The 16,066-nt window shown below is 34.5% G+C and overlaps 1 protein-coding gene across 4 annotated transcripts in view; it reads right to left on the bottom strand.

Annotated features, from left to right (window-relative positions):
- Window positions 1-16,066, bottom strand: part of TRAPPC13 (trafficking protein particle complex subunit 13) — a 35,376-nt gene that overhangs the window by 635 nt on the left and 18,675 nt on the right. The window contains exons 5-12 of one of the 4 annotated variants that reach the window (XM_058563982.1): window positions 15,900-16,027; window positions 12,734-12,806; window positions 11,672-11,716; window positions 8,007-8,024; window positions 5,698-5,831; window positions 4,004-4,202; window positions 2,751-2,851; window positions 56-203 (exon numbers count right to left, since the gene is read on the bottom strand). In XM_058563982.1, coding sequence (XP_058419965.1) covers window positions 56-203; window positions 2,751-2,851; window positions 4,004-4,202; window positions 5,698-5,831; window positions 8,007-8,024; window positions 11,672-11,716; window positions 12,734-12,806; window positions 15,900-16,027 — 846 coding nt within the window. Of the gene's footprint in view, window positions 1-55; window positions 207-2,750; window positions 2,852-4,003; window positions 4,203-5,697; window positions 5,832-8,006; window positions 8,025-11,671; window positions 11,717-12,733; window positions 12,807-15,899; window positions 16,028-16,066 lie in introns of all 4 variants that reach the window. The other 3 variants (XM_058563981.1, XM_058563984.1, XM_058563983.1) reach the window with 3 other exon arrangements.

A 16,066-nucleotide genomic window follows, 5' to 3' on the forward strand; every position in this document is an offset into this window, starting at 1 on the left:
ATGACTATGGGTTAATAGCCCCCCAAATAGTGAAATTATTAAAAAAAGAGCATACTTGCAGTCCCTGGACTGAAGACAGTAGAGTAAGAGCAAGGCAGAGAGAGGAACTTGGATGTAGCTTTCCAAGCTGTCTTCCTGAAATACCACACCAGTGGATGGAATTGGTATTGCACATTTCCAAAACCAGATCCATAGTCCTTTCACTGCTGGAGGAATCAGAAAAACAGGAATAAATCTTGTTCCTTTCACAAAGAGGTACTGCGATATTTCTTCCACTGTTGCCAGTGAATTTGTTTTCTGGGTGTCCAGGAGAATAAAAACCAGAAACAGAAATGAAAAGCTACTGTATCATTTTTATTTCACTTAAGATGGAATCAGGAAAATGAAAGGAGATGGCATCTTCTAGGGTTTAAAGTGGCACTGAGACTAATCTGCCTGTCTGGATGTAGCCTTCTGATTCTGTTACTGAACACTGGCTCCCTGGTGCTGATCTGTTAACAGCCTTGCCATTTCTCTGAGAGACTTCCAGACACCTGTGTCTAACCTTGTTGCTATGTATCCTTCCTATTTCTGTTAGGTACTCTGCAGAAAAAAAGATAAACTGAGTCTGGTTCAGTGCTTTTGCTATTTAACCTATGTTCTTTTACCACACAGATAACATAGAAAATGACCGACAAGATTTATAAAAAGTAAATACTATTCATGTTTGTTCACTGTTAACATGAAAAGACTACTTCTGTTTATAATTGGTATCACCAGGTCAGCTTAACCATGTTAAGTTAAAAAAACTTTTTTTTTTCTTTGTGAGGAAGATCAGCCCTGACCTAACATCCATGCCAATCCTCCTCTTTTTGCTGAGGAAGAGCCGCCCTAAGCTAACATCTATTGCCAATCCTCCTCCTTTTTTTCCCTTTTTCTCCCCAAAGCCCCAGTAGATAGTTGTATGTCATAGTTGCACATCCTTCTAGTTGCTGTATGTGGGACGCGGCCTCAGCATGGCCGGACAAGCGGTGCGTCGATGCGCGCCTGGGATCCGAACCCGGGCTGCCCGTAGTGGAGCGCGCGCACTTAACCGCTAAGCCACGGGGCCGGCCCCCCAAAACAACTTTTAATGAAAGTATGCATTGTTTATTTTAAAAAAATAACCAAGACTCATAATGAAAAACAGTCTCCTACTCCACCACCATTCATGACTACTTTCAACTCCTTTAGCATTTTTTCTAATAGTTGGCTCCATATTTTAAAATACTTAAATTTTAATTTGATTTTTAGACATATTGATTTAATAATTAGCTTTTCTGTGTCTTTGTGTCCCCGACAAACATTTGAAAAACAGAGTGAGTGGTATGTGCCACAGACCAGGTTAGATGCACTACATGAATTTTCTTATTAAATTTCACAAAAATCTAGTAAGTGTATGTTGTATGTATGTGCGTGTGTGTGTCGGGGGGGCGCAGTGATCCCATTTTTATAGATGAGGAAACTGAAGATCTAAGAAACAAATGCTTTTTAGAAAACTTATATGAATCACCAAAGTTAGCGTGAACAGCAAAAGAAACTGAATTTATTTTTTAGAGCACTCTGTCATTTGGTCAATAACTGATTTGCTGTACCTCAAAAAACACAAACAAAAAATCCAAAAGCACACCCTATATGCACAGGGTCTTTACCCTGTGTATGTTGTTTACTGAGCTCCTATGATATGGTAGGCACTGCATTTACAATGCTGGGTAAGAAATGGCCCCTTCTCTTGAATAATTCACAAGAGTTGAGGAAGAAACTAATAATTATAGCAATATATGAGTATCACTAAAAAATTGTATTAAAATTTGCTGTGACAGAGAAAAGGATGATTGTGCGTGGGAGGGTATAGGTAGCTTCACAGGGGAACTAGGTATTTTTGTAATTTTGAAGGATGAATATTTCCTATTTCCCTAATATCAAAGTTGGAATGGATATGGAAGTAAAAAGGATTATACTTTCACACTATAAGGTTTGGGATTCATCACTGCAATATTATCAAAATGCCCCAACTAATAATACATACCAAGTAATAAGTAGTAGCAAAAGTGATAGGACTGGAATCTAATTCTAGGTTTTTCTGGCTTCAAAGCCCCATGCTCTTTGCTTCCCAATAGCTAGATTATACTCTCTCCTTATTATCAAAGCCCTGTTTTGCATTCTTTGATTATCCCTTATATTAAATTCATAATCAATTTTTACTCTCATAATACTAAAGTACAGTATTATGAAAGGCATAAGTATGGCTCAGAAAAATCTATCTTATTACATTAAATCTATAATGTATTATTCCATAAGAATCTACTAGTTCATGCTTTCATAATCTAAAGTGTGAAGGAAGTGTAAACAATGAAAAGAACATGGACTTTGAAGTCAAATATACCTGGTTTCAAATTCTGGCACCAGCTTTTCTAGCTCTCTGAGCATGAATACAGTCACTTAACCCCTGAGGTGGCATTCTCTTGCACAGAATGTGAATAATTAGTACCTACCTGAAAGAGTATGATGCATGAATGAAATAAAATACAAACATGCCTAATATAGCAGGACCTCAAAAATATGTAATGTATAGCTACCAGATGAGACCTTTACAGTATTCAACATCAACATCAGAGAAGGCTATATGGCAAGAGGAAACTTAAAAGGAGACAGCATATTTAAAAGATTTTAAAATTCTCTTTTAGGTAGGTGAAGAGGAAAGGACATCCATCCACAAACACTGGCATTACCTGCAGTTTGTTATTTTACAGGTAATATGAAAAGGTTCTTCTAGGTTTACGGTATCTGGGATTGCCTCCAAAGACAACCTAACATCTCCATAACCTGGAGCCTAAAAGAAAAAGCAACACAGTTAACATACATCGACCATAAAACCTTTCCATTTTAATGATGGTACCACACCAGCACACTCACTCAACAGTTGTTGGGTCTCCAAGCTGATGTTCTGAAGGAATACTTCTTAGTCACTCTACTGTTGTTCATTCTGACTTCTTTGGCTGCTACTACCTGTGGAACAGCACTATAGACCCTCACTGTTTTTGCTACAATAACCCCATGTTCAGTAGAATTAAAATGAATCTCACAGGTAAATAGTAAAGAAATTTCAGGGGGTCTGATCTTAAAGGGAAGCTTTCCAAAGATACTGTAGCTTACACATACATAACTCTAAATAGGTAACGTTACTGCCTAGACAGAAAAGGAAGAGCACTTTGATATGATTCGGGAAGAAAATCATGTCCTCTTCACAAGATACATAGGCAGGGGCAAACTACAGAAACATCAAAGCTTGGAACATGCCATGGCAGGATGACAGCTAAATGCTATATTTTGAAATAGGCCCAATGATAATCCTTATTTCCCCCCAATTATTACCTCAAATGGTGAAAGAAAAGTAAATTTTAGAATATACCACAATATGTAGTATTCAGCACAAAGGGAGGATTCTGTAGCATATCCTCCCTAACACAAGAAAAAGAAAACTCGTAGCTATCTCTACTCGCAGAGCAGAAATTAGGTAAAATATCCAACCAGTGCTTACAAGATAATGTTAGTGGGACTTGCCTTCTGAGTTTCAGATGACTCAGATTTCAAACATCTTAAAAAAAGGTATGAACTGAGTAGGTGAACGTAGTAAGTCCAAGAGTTTTAGAACATTGCAAAAAAGAAAACTTGAATGTAGTAGAAGTCAGATGAACAGTGAGCCCGAATTACCATAGGAGGGAACAATTGAGAGGCAGATATTTTAATTTCTGTTTGGTAAAGTAAAAAACCATACATCATAGATAAATTAACATTTCAATATTTTTCATTCATCTCAATACCAAATTTCTTCCTAGAGATCAGCGAAATTATTAGTCTTTTATCTCTTATTCTCTAGTAATATTAATACCTTTTATAGTGCTAGACCTAGGAAAATCTGAGTTGTTCTAACTGTCTACCCCACACACACCACAATGCCCACTGATGTTTTTTCCAGACTCACCATTCTTTGAAGTTGGCTGGTCTGTAATCTTCCCCTTTCACCTAGATTTGTTTTCCACACTATATCCAATTTTCCAATTACTGTTACTCCTTTAATGATGCCTGCTTTTTCTGCAAACTCCTTCTTGGGCTTTAGGCAGTACAAGTACTGGCGTGTATCCATTGGCTGCAAATATGCTCTTGACCCAAACGTAGTTACACTGAGGGGGTGGAGATAGAGATGGAGAAAATTCTCTAGAATTTTCTAAAAGAAAACATGGCTGTGATTGTTACTTTGAATGGGAACTGAATTATTTACCATCCAAAGATCTAGAATAGAACAGGTCAGTGGTTTCAACACAAATGAAAAGGACTTGTACTGAAAGGATTTATTTTTCTTTAATTTTTTTCAGTTGATAAGGAAAATCTTGAGGTTCTTTATAATAGAATGCAATATATTACCTAAAATATTGGACATGTATCAATTAACTGAAAAAATGCAATAGAAATCAGAACCTTAAATATCCTGTCTCTTTTCTCTAAAATTATCAAATATTTTAGAACAAGAGGAAACATACCATTCTAAACTAAGTAATCATTTTTAAAATGAACTAAAAGACCAGGAAAAGAATGAGAAAATCATTGTTTTCCTCAGTAGGGGTATGGGAGGCTACAAACTCTTTTGTGTTTAACCACTATAATAAGATGAAAGTAAACTTTTCATTCCTCATTAAGAAAATCAGATATTTACTCTAGCTATTACTTTCTTATCCATACTAATGTCAACCCTACATTTATTTATTCTTCCTCTTCTAAATTACCTATAGAAAGACATATGAACAATCATGTGCCACATAATGATATTCTGGTAATGACGGACCACATATAAGACAGTGGTCCCATAAGATTAGTACCATACAGCCTAGGTGTGTAGTAGGCTATACCATCTAGGTTTGTGTAAGTACACTTTATGATGTTTGCATGATGACAAAAATTGCCTAACGACACATTTCTCAGAATGTATCCCTGCCATTGAGCGATACATGACTATATTTCATTTTCACAAAAAATTAAATCATCTATTCCAATGCCCACTCCTTTTGATGTTGAGAGAATATTTCTTCTTAAAAGTCACTCTCACCCTTACACTAACTTCTCCACCATTCTTTCCCATGCCTCAGTTTTATCATTTGCAGGATAAGGATGAAACTGAATTATTATGAAAATTAAAAGAATAAGTGCTTCAAACAGTAAAACATAAAATGCAAATGGCCAGGATCTTTAATTTGTGTGGGGGGTGGATGAATAGGTGGAGCACGGGAGATTTTTAGGGCAGTGAAACTATATTGTATAATACAGTAATGGTGGCTACATGTCATCACATTTGTCAAAACTCATAGAATGTACAACTCAAAGTGTGAACCCTAATGGAAACTATGAACTTTAGTTAACAATAAGTATCAAAAGTAGTTCATCAGTTTTAACAAATGTGTCACATTAAAACGAGATGTAAACAATCAATAGGGGACACTGAGTGGGGAGGGAGGCATGTGAGAGCTCTGTGCTTTCTGATGAATTTTTCTTTGAACATAAAACTTCTCTAAAAAGATAAAGTCTATTAAGTAAAAGAAAATTATAAACCACCCTAGAGTAATGGATGTTAGAAAAGTTCATATCTTTCAAAATAAGAACAAACACTTCATAATTCATATTTACCATTCTCCAGCTTGGTTGACTGAATTTAATTCTGCTACATTATACATGATAGATGGCTCCAATGAAACTTTCTCCATAAACATGGGTGAGGTTGTAATATTCTGAATCTGGGCTTCCAGAAATACTTCATCAGTCTGAGGATATGAAAAAAATATCCACTAAAGTGTGACGATATTTAAAATATTTACCTCAACAAAAACATCTGATCTATCTGAAGAGAAATATTAACCACAAATGTGATTAGTTCATGCCTGCAAATCAAAGTTATAATAATTAATCAAGAAAAGAAATCTTCATCCTAACATAATTAACAGGGGCAAAGTGAAGTGTTAGTCAACTGATAACTTGTTAAACAATGGATGAGGGATAACTGTAATATTTTTTGTATTAACGTCCAAAAATATTTATTTAACTCAAATTTCATTCACAAATATCTTAAATCTTCTAGTAAGTCATTAACATGTTAAAATGTGATTTAGGGGGCTGGCCCGTGTGGCCTAGCGGTTAAGTGCGCGTGCTCTGCTGCTGGCAGCCCGGGTTCGCATCCCAGGCGTGCACCGACGCACCGCTTGTCAGGCCATGCTGTGGCGGTGTTCCACATAAAGTGGAGGAGGATCGGCACGGATGTTAGCCCAGGGCCAGTCTTCCTCAGCAAAAAGAGGAGGATTGGCATGGATGTTAGCTCAGGGCTGATCTTCCTCACACACACACACAAAAAAAGTGATTTAGTATGATGAAAATACCTGTCCACCTATCATTTCTGTGATATGTTAAGAGAATTAGGCCTTCATTATAATATTCCAGCATAATATAACTTCAATTGTCATATTACTTCAATTTAGATAATATAGGGACCACTATTACAGTGAATAATCTATTCAATTAGTCTTATAGGATTTACCTTTTTAATTAAAGCAATTTGTTAGTGGTCATTAGTGATTTCTTGGTTCATTTTAAATGTATATCTAGGGCTAAAAAATATGTGAATTATATCTGACAATCTTAAAGCTTTTAAATCAAACAAAAGGTATTTTTTGTAGCCTTAATGACAGATTTGAAAACTAATGCCCTTTAGTGGTATTTTAGTCAATGGGTAATTTAAATGTGTACTTTTATGTAAATTTTTTATTCCCTGATTATTTACGATAAACATCCTTCTTTTTATGTGATTTGAGTATTTTTTTGTGTATGTGTAATTGAAAGATAGACAACTTGGTTCATTTTTGAAACAAACCTATATGAAGAATTATACACTAAGGATATTCAAGAATTATTTTGTTCAAAAGTTTCATAGTAATATATATAGAAATAAAACAAAATAAACTATGACCAAAAAAATTTGGCACTTACGAGCTTTTTTAACACTAAATCCAGGAAAATGGAAATCATTTGCGAAAATATAATGATGAAGTTATAATTTAATGTATTATCATCTAAAATAAAACAGATTCTAGTCCTTGGCACATGTGCTCAAATGAAAATAGAAATACAATGATTTAGCATTTTAAAAGAATGTATCCTTTAGAGGCATTATTCTGTTACTTTTTCTTTGAAAAAAGTAAATATATCCCATCAATCCATTGCTTTAAAAAACATAACCACAGACCCACATTTCAAATTTTAAAATACAATTTTCTGCATAAATATAGGAAGAGCTTAGATAAAATGAAAGAAAAACAAGCAGCATAATGGAAAATTAAGTTAGTTTGAACAGTTAGTATAATTTGACATTTGAAAAATTAAGATAAAAATTCAGTGCTAAGGCAGTTGACGTTGTTATTATGTATGTAATGTGCTTCTTATATTAAACAGAAATTTGAAAATATGATTTTAGCCAACTTGGGAAAATTTGATTTTCTTCTGTTTACTGTTTTCAAAGGGCCATCTTTACCTGACCCAGAATTAAAAATAAAACCACTGTGCATCTGAAGATAAATTTCAACTACATAGTTTATTCAAAGAATTGAAGTATAATAGGGTATTTTATAGTAAGATGTTGAAAATCTCAAGGCTATTTTAAACAAAGTTAACATGCCTCTTCTGAAAACACCTAAAGGAAAAACACTAAACTAAGAGTATAATTGTTTCAATATGACAATTTAATCATTGATCTAATTTTTTCCCCACAGAATAAGAATCAATTATAATATTAAAAGTACAAATTATATAAATCTTTTTGAAGTCACACAGGTAGTATTCACAACTAACTTTGTTTTTCCACTATGTTTTGTAAAGAGGGATTAATTAGGCAGAGTCAAAAAGTGGTGAGTAAGAAAAGCATATAAATTTATAATAAAAAATCAAATTACCACAGAATTGAGGTCACTCTAATGGAAAAAAAGAAAAATTAGAAAAATCAGAATTAAATGTTAAAGAAAAAGATTAACTATATAAAATAAAATGCATTTCTGCATTTTTTTTTTAATTTACTAAACAAGACAGCATTAGTAAAACAAGAAAGTAAAAAGAAAGCAACATAAACAAATATGACAAATCATTTTTCTAAAAAAGGTGAAACTGCTAGGGTTAAATGAATAGAAAAGAACACTATAGGTGAATACTTCAATAGGAGCAAACATTCAAGGGCACATCTTGGAGGAGAGAGGTATACTCCATGCCTTTCTAGTTCTGTAAATTCTTTACCTATGCTGTAATTCTTCATAGATTACTTAGGATGGATATACTATCCTCCACATTCAGAATAGATTGATACTGTATAGCTTTTCTCAAATTTATCTAATAATGGAATGCTTTTTTCAAGGAGCATCTTGGATGATTAGAGTTCCACAGATCATGGATGATTAGAGTTCCACAGATCACACTTCAGGGAATGCTAGAATTCTCTTTTTGTTACTAGATTTCACAGCCAGTCTTTTTTCTATATACATTTCTAAAGCTACTTATTTATCAATGGCCATCTCAAATGTCACCGCTTTTGGGAAACACATAGCTGGAAATCATTTTTTGCCTCTTTCTGTTCCCAGAGTATAAGTACACTTCATGATCGGGAGGGGAGGGCTGCTTATATTGCAGTTATGTCACGTCAGTCTCCTCCATTCCATCTAAGTTCCTGTAGGATGGGGAAGGTGTTCAGCTTACATTTATTTCTCTTCAGTACCTGGCATGGAGCTCCATACTCAGCAGGTGACCAAATGTTTGAATCATAGCTTCTAATGTCACCAAACTTCTTGCAAGGCTTTCCTATTTTAGAAGGCTACAACAAAGTTTCTCATGAAACTTGTTTTACTTTAGATGATTTACGTATTATTAGAATTATTAGAAATAGTATAAAAACCATATATTTGAGACAAATGTGGGGCCAACAATAGTTGTTGTGTAAGGACTATGGTACAGAGTAATAAATATCACCTACTGATATTAGTGTGGTTTACTAACTCCTAGAATCTACCTGAATTTCCTAGTTGGAAATCTGTGCTACAGCCTGAAGAGTATTTGTTTGCCTAATGGGTAATATAAACTATCAAGAGATCCTAAATGCCATTTGTTCACTCTTGGTTTTTAAAGAGATGTCTATTTTCAAAAGTTCAGAATTTTACTAAAATTTTTTTAGCTGAAGTTTGTTGGCAAAGTTTAAAGATTTTGCCTATATATAATGTTAACTAAAAAAGGCAACAAACAAAATTCTCGCTATGATTATAAAAACAGAACACTATATATAAATGAGTAAAGACAAAGAGAATATGGATTAGTGAAAAATCAACTACCTGTTGGTGTGGTGGAATTGTGGGTCTTTTTCCTTTCTTTTTGGAGACTATATCAGTTCTATAATATTATTTATGGACTAACTAGCATTTAAAAAACCACTTGCGGGGCCAGCCCTGTGGAGTAGCGGTTAAGTGCGCCCGCTCCGCTGCTGGTGGCCTGGGTTTGGATCCTGGGAGTGCACCGATGCACCACTTGTCAAGCCATGCTGTGGCTCCATCCCATATAAAAAGTGGAGGAAGATGGGCATGGATGCTAGCCCAGGGCCAATCTTCCTCAGCAAAAAGAGGAGGATTGGGATGGATGTTAGCTCAGGGCTGATCTTCCTCACCAAAAAAAAAAAAAAACCATTTGCAAATCACTCTGAATATTAGTGTGATAAAACTACTTGACAATTATTTTAATGTACCACCACATTTTCAACAAAGAAAACCTAAAATAGCTTAACATGTTCCTCCCTAGGAGCCAATTATAGACAAAAAGACCCACCTACAGCCCTATTTGTTTGTTTGTTTGTTTTTTTGTGAGGAAGATTAGACCTGAGCTAACATCCGATGCCAATCCTCCTCTTTTTGCTGAGGAAGATTGGCCCTGGGCTGACATCTGTGCCCATCTCCCTCTCTTTATATGGGACGCTGCCACAGCATGGCTTGACAAGCAGTGCATCGGTCCACGCCCGGGATGCGAAGCGGCAAAACCCGGGCCGACAAAGCAGAGCATGCGAACTTAACTGCTACGCCACTGGGCCAGCCCCTGGCGCTATTTGTTTTTAGTTTTCCAATACAGCTATTCCAACAGAATCGCTACCAATCTCCCCTCATACTATGAATAAGATCTTTCTCAGCAAAATGATAAATTAAGACTACTTAAAATTCACCAAGCTGAATAGCTATAATTAACCAACAGTATACAATTAATAATAAAAAAGGTAGAACAAATATGCAGTATGCCAACTCCCCTATCCCCAAAAAGAAATTCCACCTTTTTAAACATCTAGTAATCCCCTTGATGAGACTGTATCTTCCCCTCAAATATGTATGCTCTTCATTATGTACTCAACATTCCCTGTGCATTTGTGACTCTGCCTGGAATGCCTTCACTGCTCTGACACTTTGACATTTCCAACATCCATTCCTTCCAGACTCCGCTCCAGCTCCCCTCCTCTTCCATGAAGCTTCTTCAGACTATCTCCACAGTTCCTCTAGCACATCTTTTTATAGCATTCTCTTTAGATTCACTACATACTATACTGGGTAGTTTTGTTTTTTTATGCACTTTTTTCTTCTCTCCTAGTAGGTCTTTACTGCAGGTCAGGTTCCTTATCTTAGACATCTTATGCCCAGCTATAGTATAAATTTTATACTGAATAAAAACTCAGATGCTGATGGTAAAAATATATATGAAATTTGACACATGATTGCAAATTTCTAATCATCTGGTTTAGAGTAAAAAAGATATTTTCATTTCAAAATACTGTATTTGAATATCTTTGAATTTATCACTGTGGTATGAAACACAGAATTTTTGATGGATAAGGGGCCCATTAGGAAATCTGCTTTTTCTGGAGTTCTAGAAGCCAAATAAAAATACAATTTTCTAAAAGAAATCCAAGCAATAAAACCTTTCTCCTATGGCAAATTCTATTTTATCTCTTTTGTTAGGATAGAATATAGATTACCTTCTATTCTAAAAGTTACTTCTTTCTATATTTTTGCCAAAGTTGTTTCTCCCAAGGAGCATTTCAAGCCATTCACCAAACTCAGCATCCTAACTCTGGCTGGCACACTGACTCCCCAGGACAAAGAATTTAATGTGCTGAGCTTTACTTCTCTTTGTTTTTCAACATGAATACTACATCTTTTTTTGCAGGGTTAGATCTACTACTCAATTTTTGTAACATCAGAACCACAGTGTAAATATTTAACAGACTGCTAATGTTTTTAGACAGTAACAACAACCATTAAATGGACTATAGGGCAATCATTTAATGAAAGGGGGTGAAAGCCTCACAAAATTAACAAGAATAAAAATCAAGGCATAATGATTTCATATAAGTTGAAAACAGCAGATTAAAAGAGATCTACAATGAAATTATTCAATTTGATTGAACTTTATGCTCATTTTTCACAAGTAATTCGCAGTCATATCAGCAATTTACTTCAATATGAAAAGAAATGTAATACATCAGAATTTTAGTCAAATAAGATCTTAATATTTAATTTGAAATCCCATTAAGGTGCCCAACACTTACCTCTGCGTTGTAAAATTTGGTTTTCACATCCAGTGGTTTGAGAACCTAGTTGAACAAAGCATATCAGTCAGAAGATATTCTTATGATTTGACCATTGATTTTTGTTTGTTTTAAATCACAGTGCTTAAATTTGTGAAAGGCATTTTCCAATTTTAATGGTAAAAGACTTTTCTAATGAGTATGCAATACTCTTGCAAAAGCAAAAAAGCAAACAGAAAACAATCCCAAATCCATTTTCAAAAAGGCAACCATCATTTGTTGACTGGGTGATAGACAGTCACATGAGTTACATGGGTGTTTACTTCATAATATTTTGCTAAACTGAACACACATATTTTTCTATGTATGTATATTTCACCAAAACTGTTTATCAAAATAAGCAATCCAAACTTATTTTCCTTAGCATGGAAAACCTCAAACAAATGAGTGATGCAGCAAAGGAGGAGCAAATTTTTTTTCCTATTGATAGTACTTTTTCTTCTACTTACAAACAGAGGAATGAAAAATATATATAGCATCATATATAGAGCTATATTATATGGTCATCTTATCTCCCCACCCATAGACATACATGTGTTAAATCAGTGGGTTTTAACTATTTTTGATCATGAACTTTAAAAATCCTGTATAAATATAAAATTCTACCTACAATTACAGTGACTTATGGAGTACTAAAGGAAGCTTAGAACATTCAGCCCAAGTCAAAAATCTCTCATTTAAATATTTCTTTAGAAATTTGGTATTATTTACCAATTTGGTATCTTATCTGGATTTTACATTCATTTTATCCCTTTTCTAGATTCTTGTCTTTTGTCAAGCATGAAAACAAAAAAAATTGCGTTTTGGATAAAAATCTTCAAGTGAAACATTACATTGGCAATGATAATTTCTCTGCTTTTATTTAACTTAATTTAGTCTGACTTTAGATTGCTAGTAATGTGACAAATTCAAAATTATTAAGCTATTGGCTTTACTTGGAGCCTGTTTTCAGTGCAGATAAATAAAAACTTCCTAGGTAAGAAAAGGCATCTAAAAACTATTTACCATTGTCATGATCAATACCTGAAACTTGAAGAATTTTCTAAAATACATTTTTTCTCCACCCTGAGTTGTATAACTCACTGCACACACCAAGCTGAAACAGAAAGATGTCTTAATGATTTTGAATCATTTTCAATTTTGTTTCTTAACAGTAATTCAATACACCTCAATTCTACCCACAAATTTGGAAAATATTTATGCCGATGATGTGAAAGTGAAGCCAGATGAACCTAGAGCAGGAAAAAAACAGTTGTAGCAGATATGGACATAATTATATGAACAAGAAAGCTCTGAATAGTAAAATAAGATATACCATTTTTGGAGCAGGAAGGAAGTCAGAATCTTTTCTTTGAAAAGGTGAAATATATTTCAAAATAAATCCCAGAATAACCAAACAGTTGAAGGTAAAAAATAACTTCATATAAATTAGAAGAAAATGTAAATTTAAAAAAGATTCTAGGGTGGGGAAAGACTTTTTAACATAAATGCAATGGAAAGGAAAAGATTTTTAAAAATTTATAAATTAAATAAATCAAAACCACTAAAACAAAATTAAAAAGAAGACAACAAACTGGGATAAAAGACTTCTAACAATATAAAGAGAAATTCTTGTAAACAAAACATTAATATCTTACTCAAAATAGGAGGAAAGGATACACAGACAAATTGCGGTACCATAATCGGCTAATAAAAATGTGAAAACGTGCAGCCTCACAAGCAAAGAGACTAAAACAACGAGATAAGACTTTTCCATCTCGGGCCAGCCCGGTGGCTTAGCGGTTAAGTTTGCGCGCTCCGCTCCTGGTGGCCCGAGTTCGGATCCCGGGCGCGCACCGATGCACTGCTTCTCCGGCCATGCTGAGGCCACGTCCCACATACAGCAACTAGAAGGATGTGCAACTATGACATACAACTATCTACTGGGGGGCTTTGGGGAGAAAGAGGAGGAGGATTGGCAATGGATGTTAGCTCAGAGCCGGGCTTCCTCAGCAAAAAAAAGAGGAGGATTAGCACGGATGTCAGCTCAGGGCTGATCTCCCACACACACACAAAAAAAAGAAATATTAAAAAAAAAAAAAAAAAGACTTTTCCATCTCTTAAGATCTGGCAAAAATTCTTTATAAGAAATATCAGGGTTGGTGAGGATTTAGAGAAACTGACTCTTTTTACACTGCTAGTGGTTATAAGAGATTTAGAAAACAATCCTTCAGTAAAAGAGTCTTAAAAATGCTTCTATGCTTCTATAGTAAACCTGCTTGAAGCAATCTATCACGAGGAAATATTAAGGTGTTCATCACCATGTTATTTATAATAGTGAAAAACTGAAAATACTCTAAAGTCCAACATTAGGGTAAACAAAGTATAGTATGTGGTCCAAGTGTGTAAGATAAAGCCATTTAAAAACTAACATTTTCAAAGAGTACTGACTCAAGTGGGAAAATGTTCACAGTGAGTTGAAGAAGATAAAACCGGGCGTAATATGATAACAATTTTGTAAAATATTAAATTATTTACATACATCTGTTATATATATGCATATAAAAAGGAATGAAAAGAAATGTACTGATAGTTTAATAGTGGTTATACTAGGTCATGACATCATAGGTAATTTAATTTCTCCTTTTACTTGTGCCTAGCACTAAGCCAGGTGCTAGGGATAAAGAGTTGATCAAAATACCATACCTGCTCTCAAAGTGCTCACAGTAGGAAGCAGTGTAGCGAGTTTCAGGTTTTGAAGCTAGATTTAGATTTGAGTTCTATGCCATTGCTTACTAGCTATTTAACTCTACAAGAGTCTCATTTTCTGTAAAATGAGGATTTTACACATTTAATATCATTTCAATAAACTCAAATACAAAAAATATTGACCACTGTTCTCTGCTAGATCCTGGGGATATAGTAGACTTCATGGAACTCATACTTTAATGGGGATGGCAGGCACTCAGAAGTAATCTAAGTACAAAAGACATAAAAAAGAAAGACAAGCTATGGATGCTATAGGATATACAAAAAGGGGGATTTAATCTAGTCTAGGAGGTCATGAAGGCCTCTTTGAGGAAGTCATGCTGAATCTGAAATATGAAGAAATAGAAGTAAACTCAAAATGACATAGGCATTCCTTCGTAAGGGAAGAATACATTTCAGATCATGGAGGAGTTCAGAGGTAAGAGACGTCCACTATAACTGCAGTGTAGAGAGGGAGGGAAGAGTGACAAAAAGTGAGAACTAGAGTGGTTGGTAAGGATTAGGCTGTGGAGAGCTTTGCAAAACCTATACAAAGTCAGAATTTCCAAAGGGTAGTGGGCGGTCACTGAAGAGTTAAGTGACTTATCCAAGATGACACAGTTAATAAATGATGGAGCTAAAATTTGACTCCAGAGGTCATACCAATCACAGAATATATATTAAAAAGTGCCTACAGCAGAGCTTGTCACCAAAATGAGCTGATTAAATAATAGCCAATAGCATATACTTTAATATTATATACTTCTTTAACACAAAGAAGAGAAGTAAAAATGGTGATGTAACTGGACATGAAGAAGAGAGGATGAGAGATATAAGAACTAATAGGACTTTGTGAATGATAGTATGTGGGGGCGGTAAAGCAGATGGAGAAGTCTAAAATTACTTTATATGACTGCAATTTTCATATTTGCTTCTCAGACAAAGAAAAATAGAGCATTCACATTCAAATACATACATAGGCCTGAAATACAGAATTTGAATTTTTTTTCGCATAGCTTGTCTTACTTTGGTTCTGTATTTCTGAGTTCTCAGCATAGAGCGCATATACACAGTTAAGTACAGAATACAGCACTGGAAAATTGTGAATTTTAAAATAAATGCTATAAATATCAGTTGCTAGCATTTCATAAAATAATAAATGTACTTTTAGACAGAGTGCTACCTGGGTTTTAAACATTTGCATGGTTTTTTATTTTTTAGATAAGATTGTCTGTAGATGCAAAAATCAAACTATAGATAAATGAGGACAAATTAAGATTTCTTCCCCTACAAAACAAACATTTTGTTTGAAGTTTGTTTCTGGTAAGCATGTCAACATGGAACATAAAATTCCTTCTGAAGGAGGTTCTTAGGCTTAAGGGTACATGGAAATAAAGCAAAAACTTCAAATAAAGGCGTATATGAATAAAATTCTTTGAGAACTAGTAAAATTAATCCTTACATGTGTGTTCCAATTTCTTTTACTTCGTGGTGTATGACATCGTCAATACAACAATCAGGTTTAAGTTCAGCCACTGCAGCATTAGAGGCTGAAAGATTTAAACGCTGAGAACTTGTCTGAAGATCAGCCTTGAAAGAAAAAGGTTAAAAAAGATCCAAATGAGATTG

Source organism: Diceros bicornis, chromosome 20 (assembly GCF_020826845.1).
Source record: "Diceros bicornis minor isolate mBicDic1 chromosome 20, mDicBic1.mat.cur, whole genome shotgun sequence".
Classification (NCBI taxonomy): Eukaryota; Metazoa; Chordata; class Mammalia; order Perissodactyla; family Rhinocerotidae; genus Diceros; species Diceros bicornis.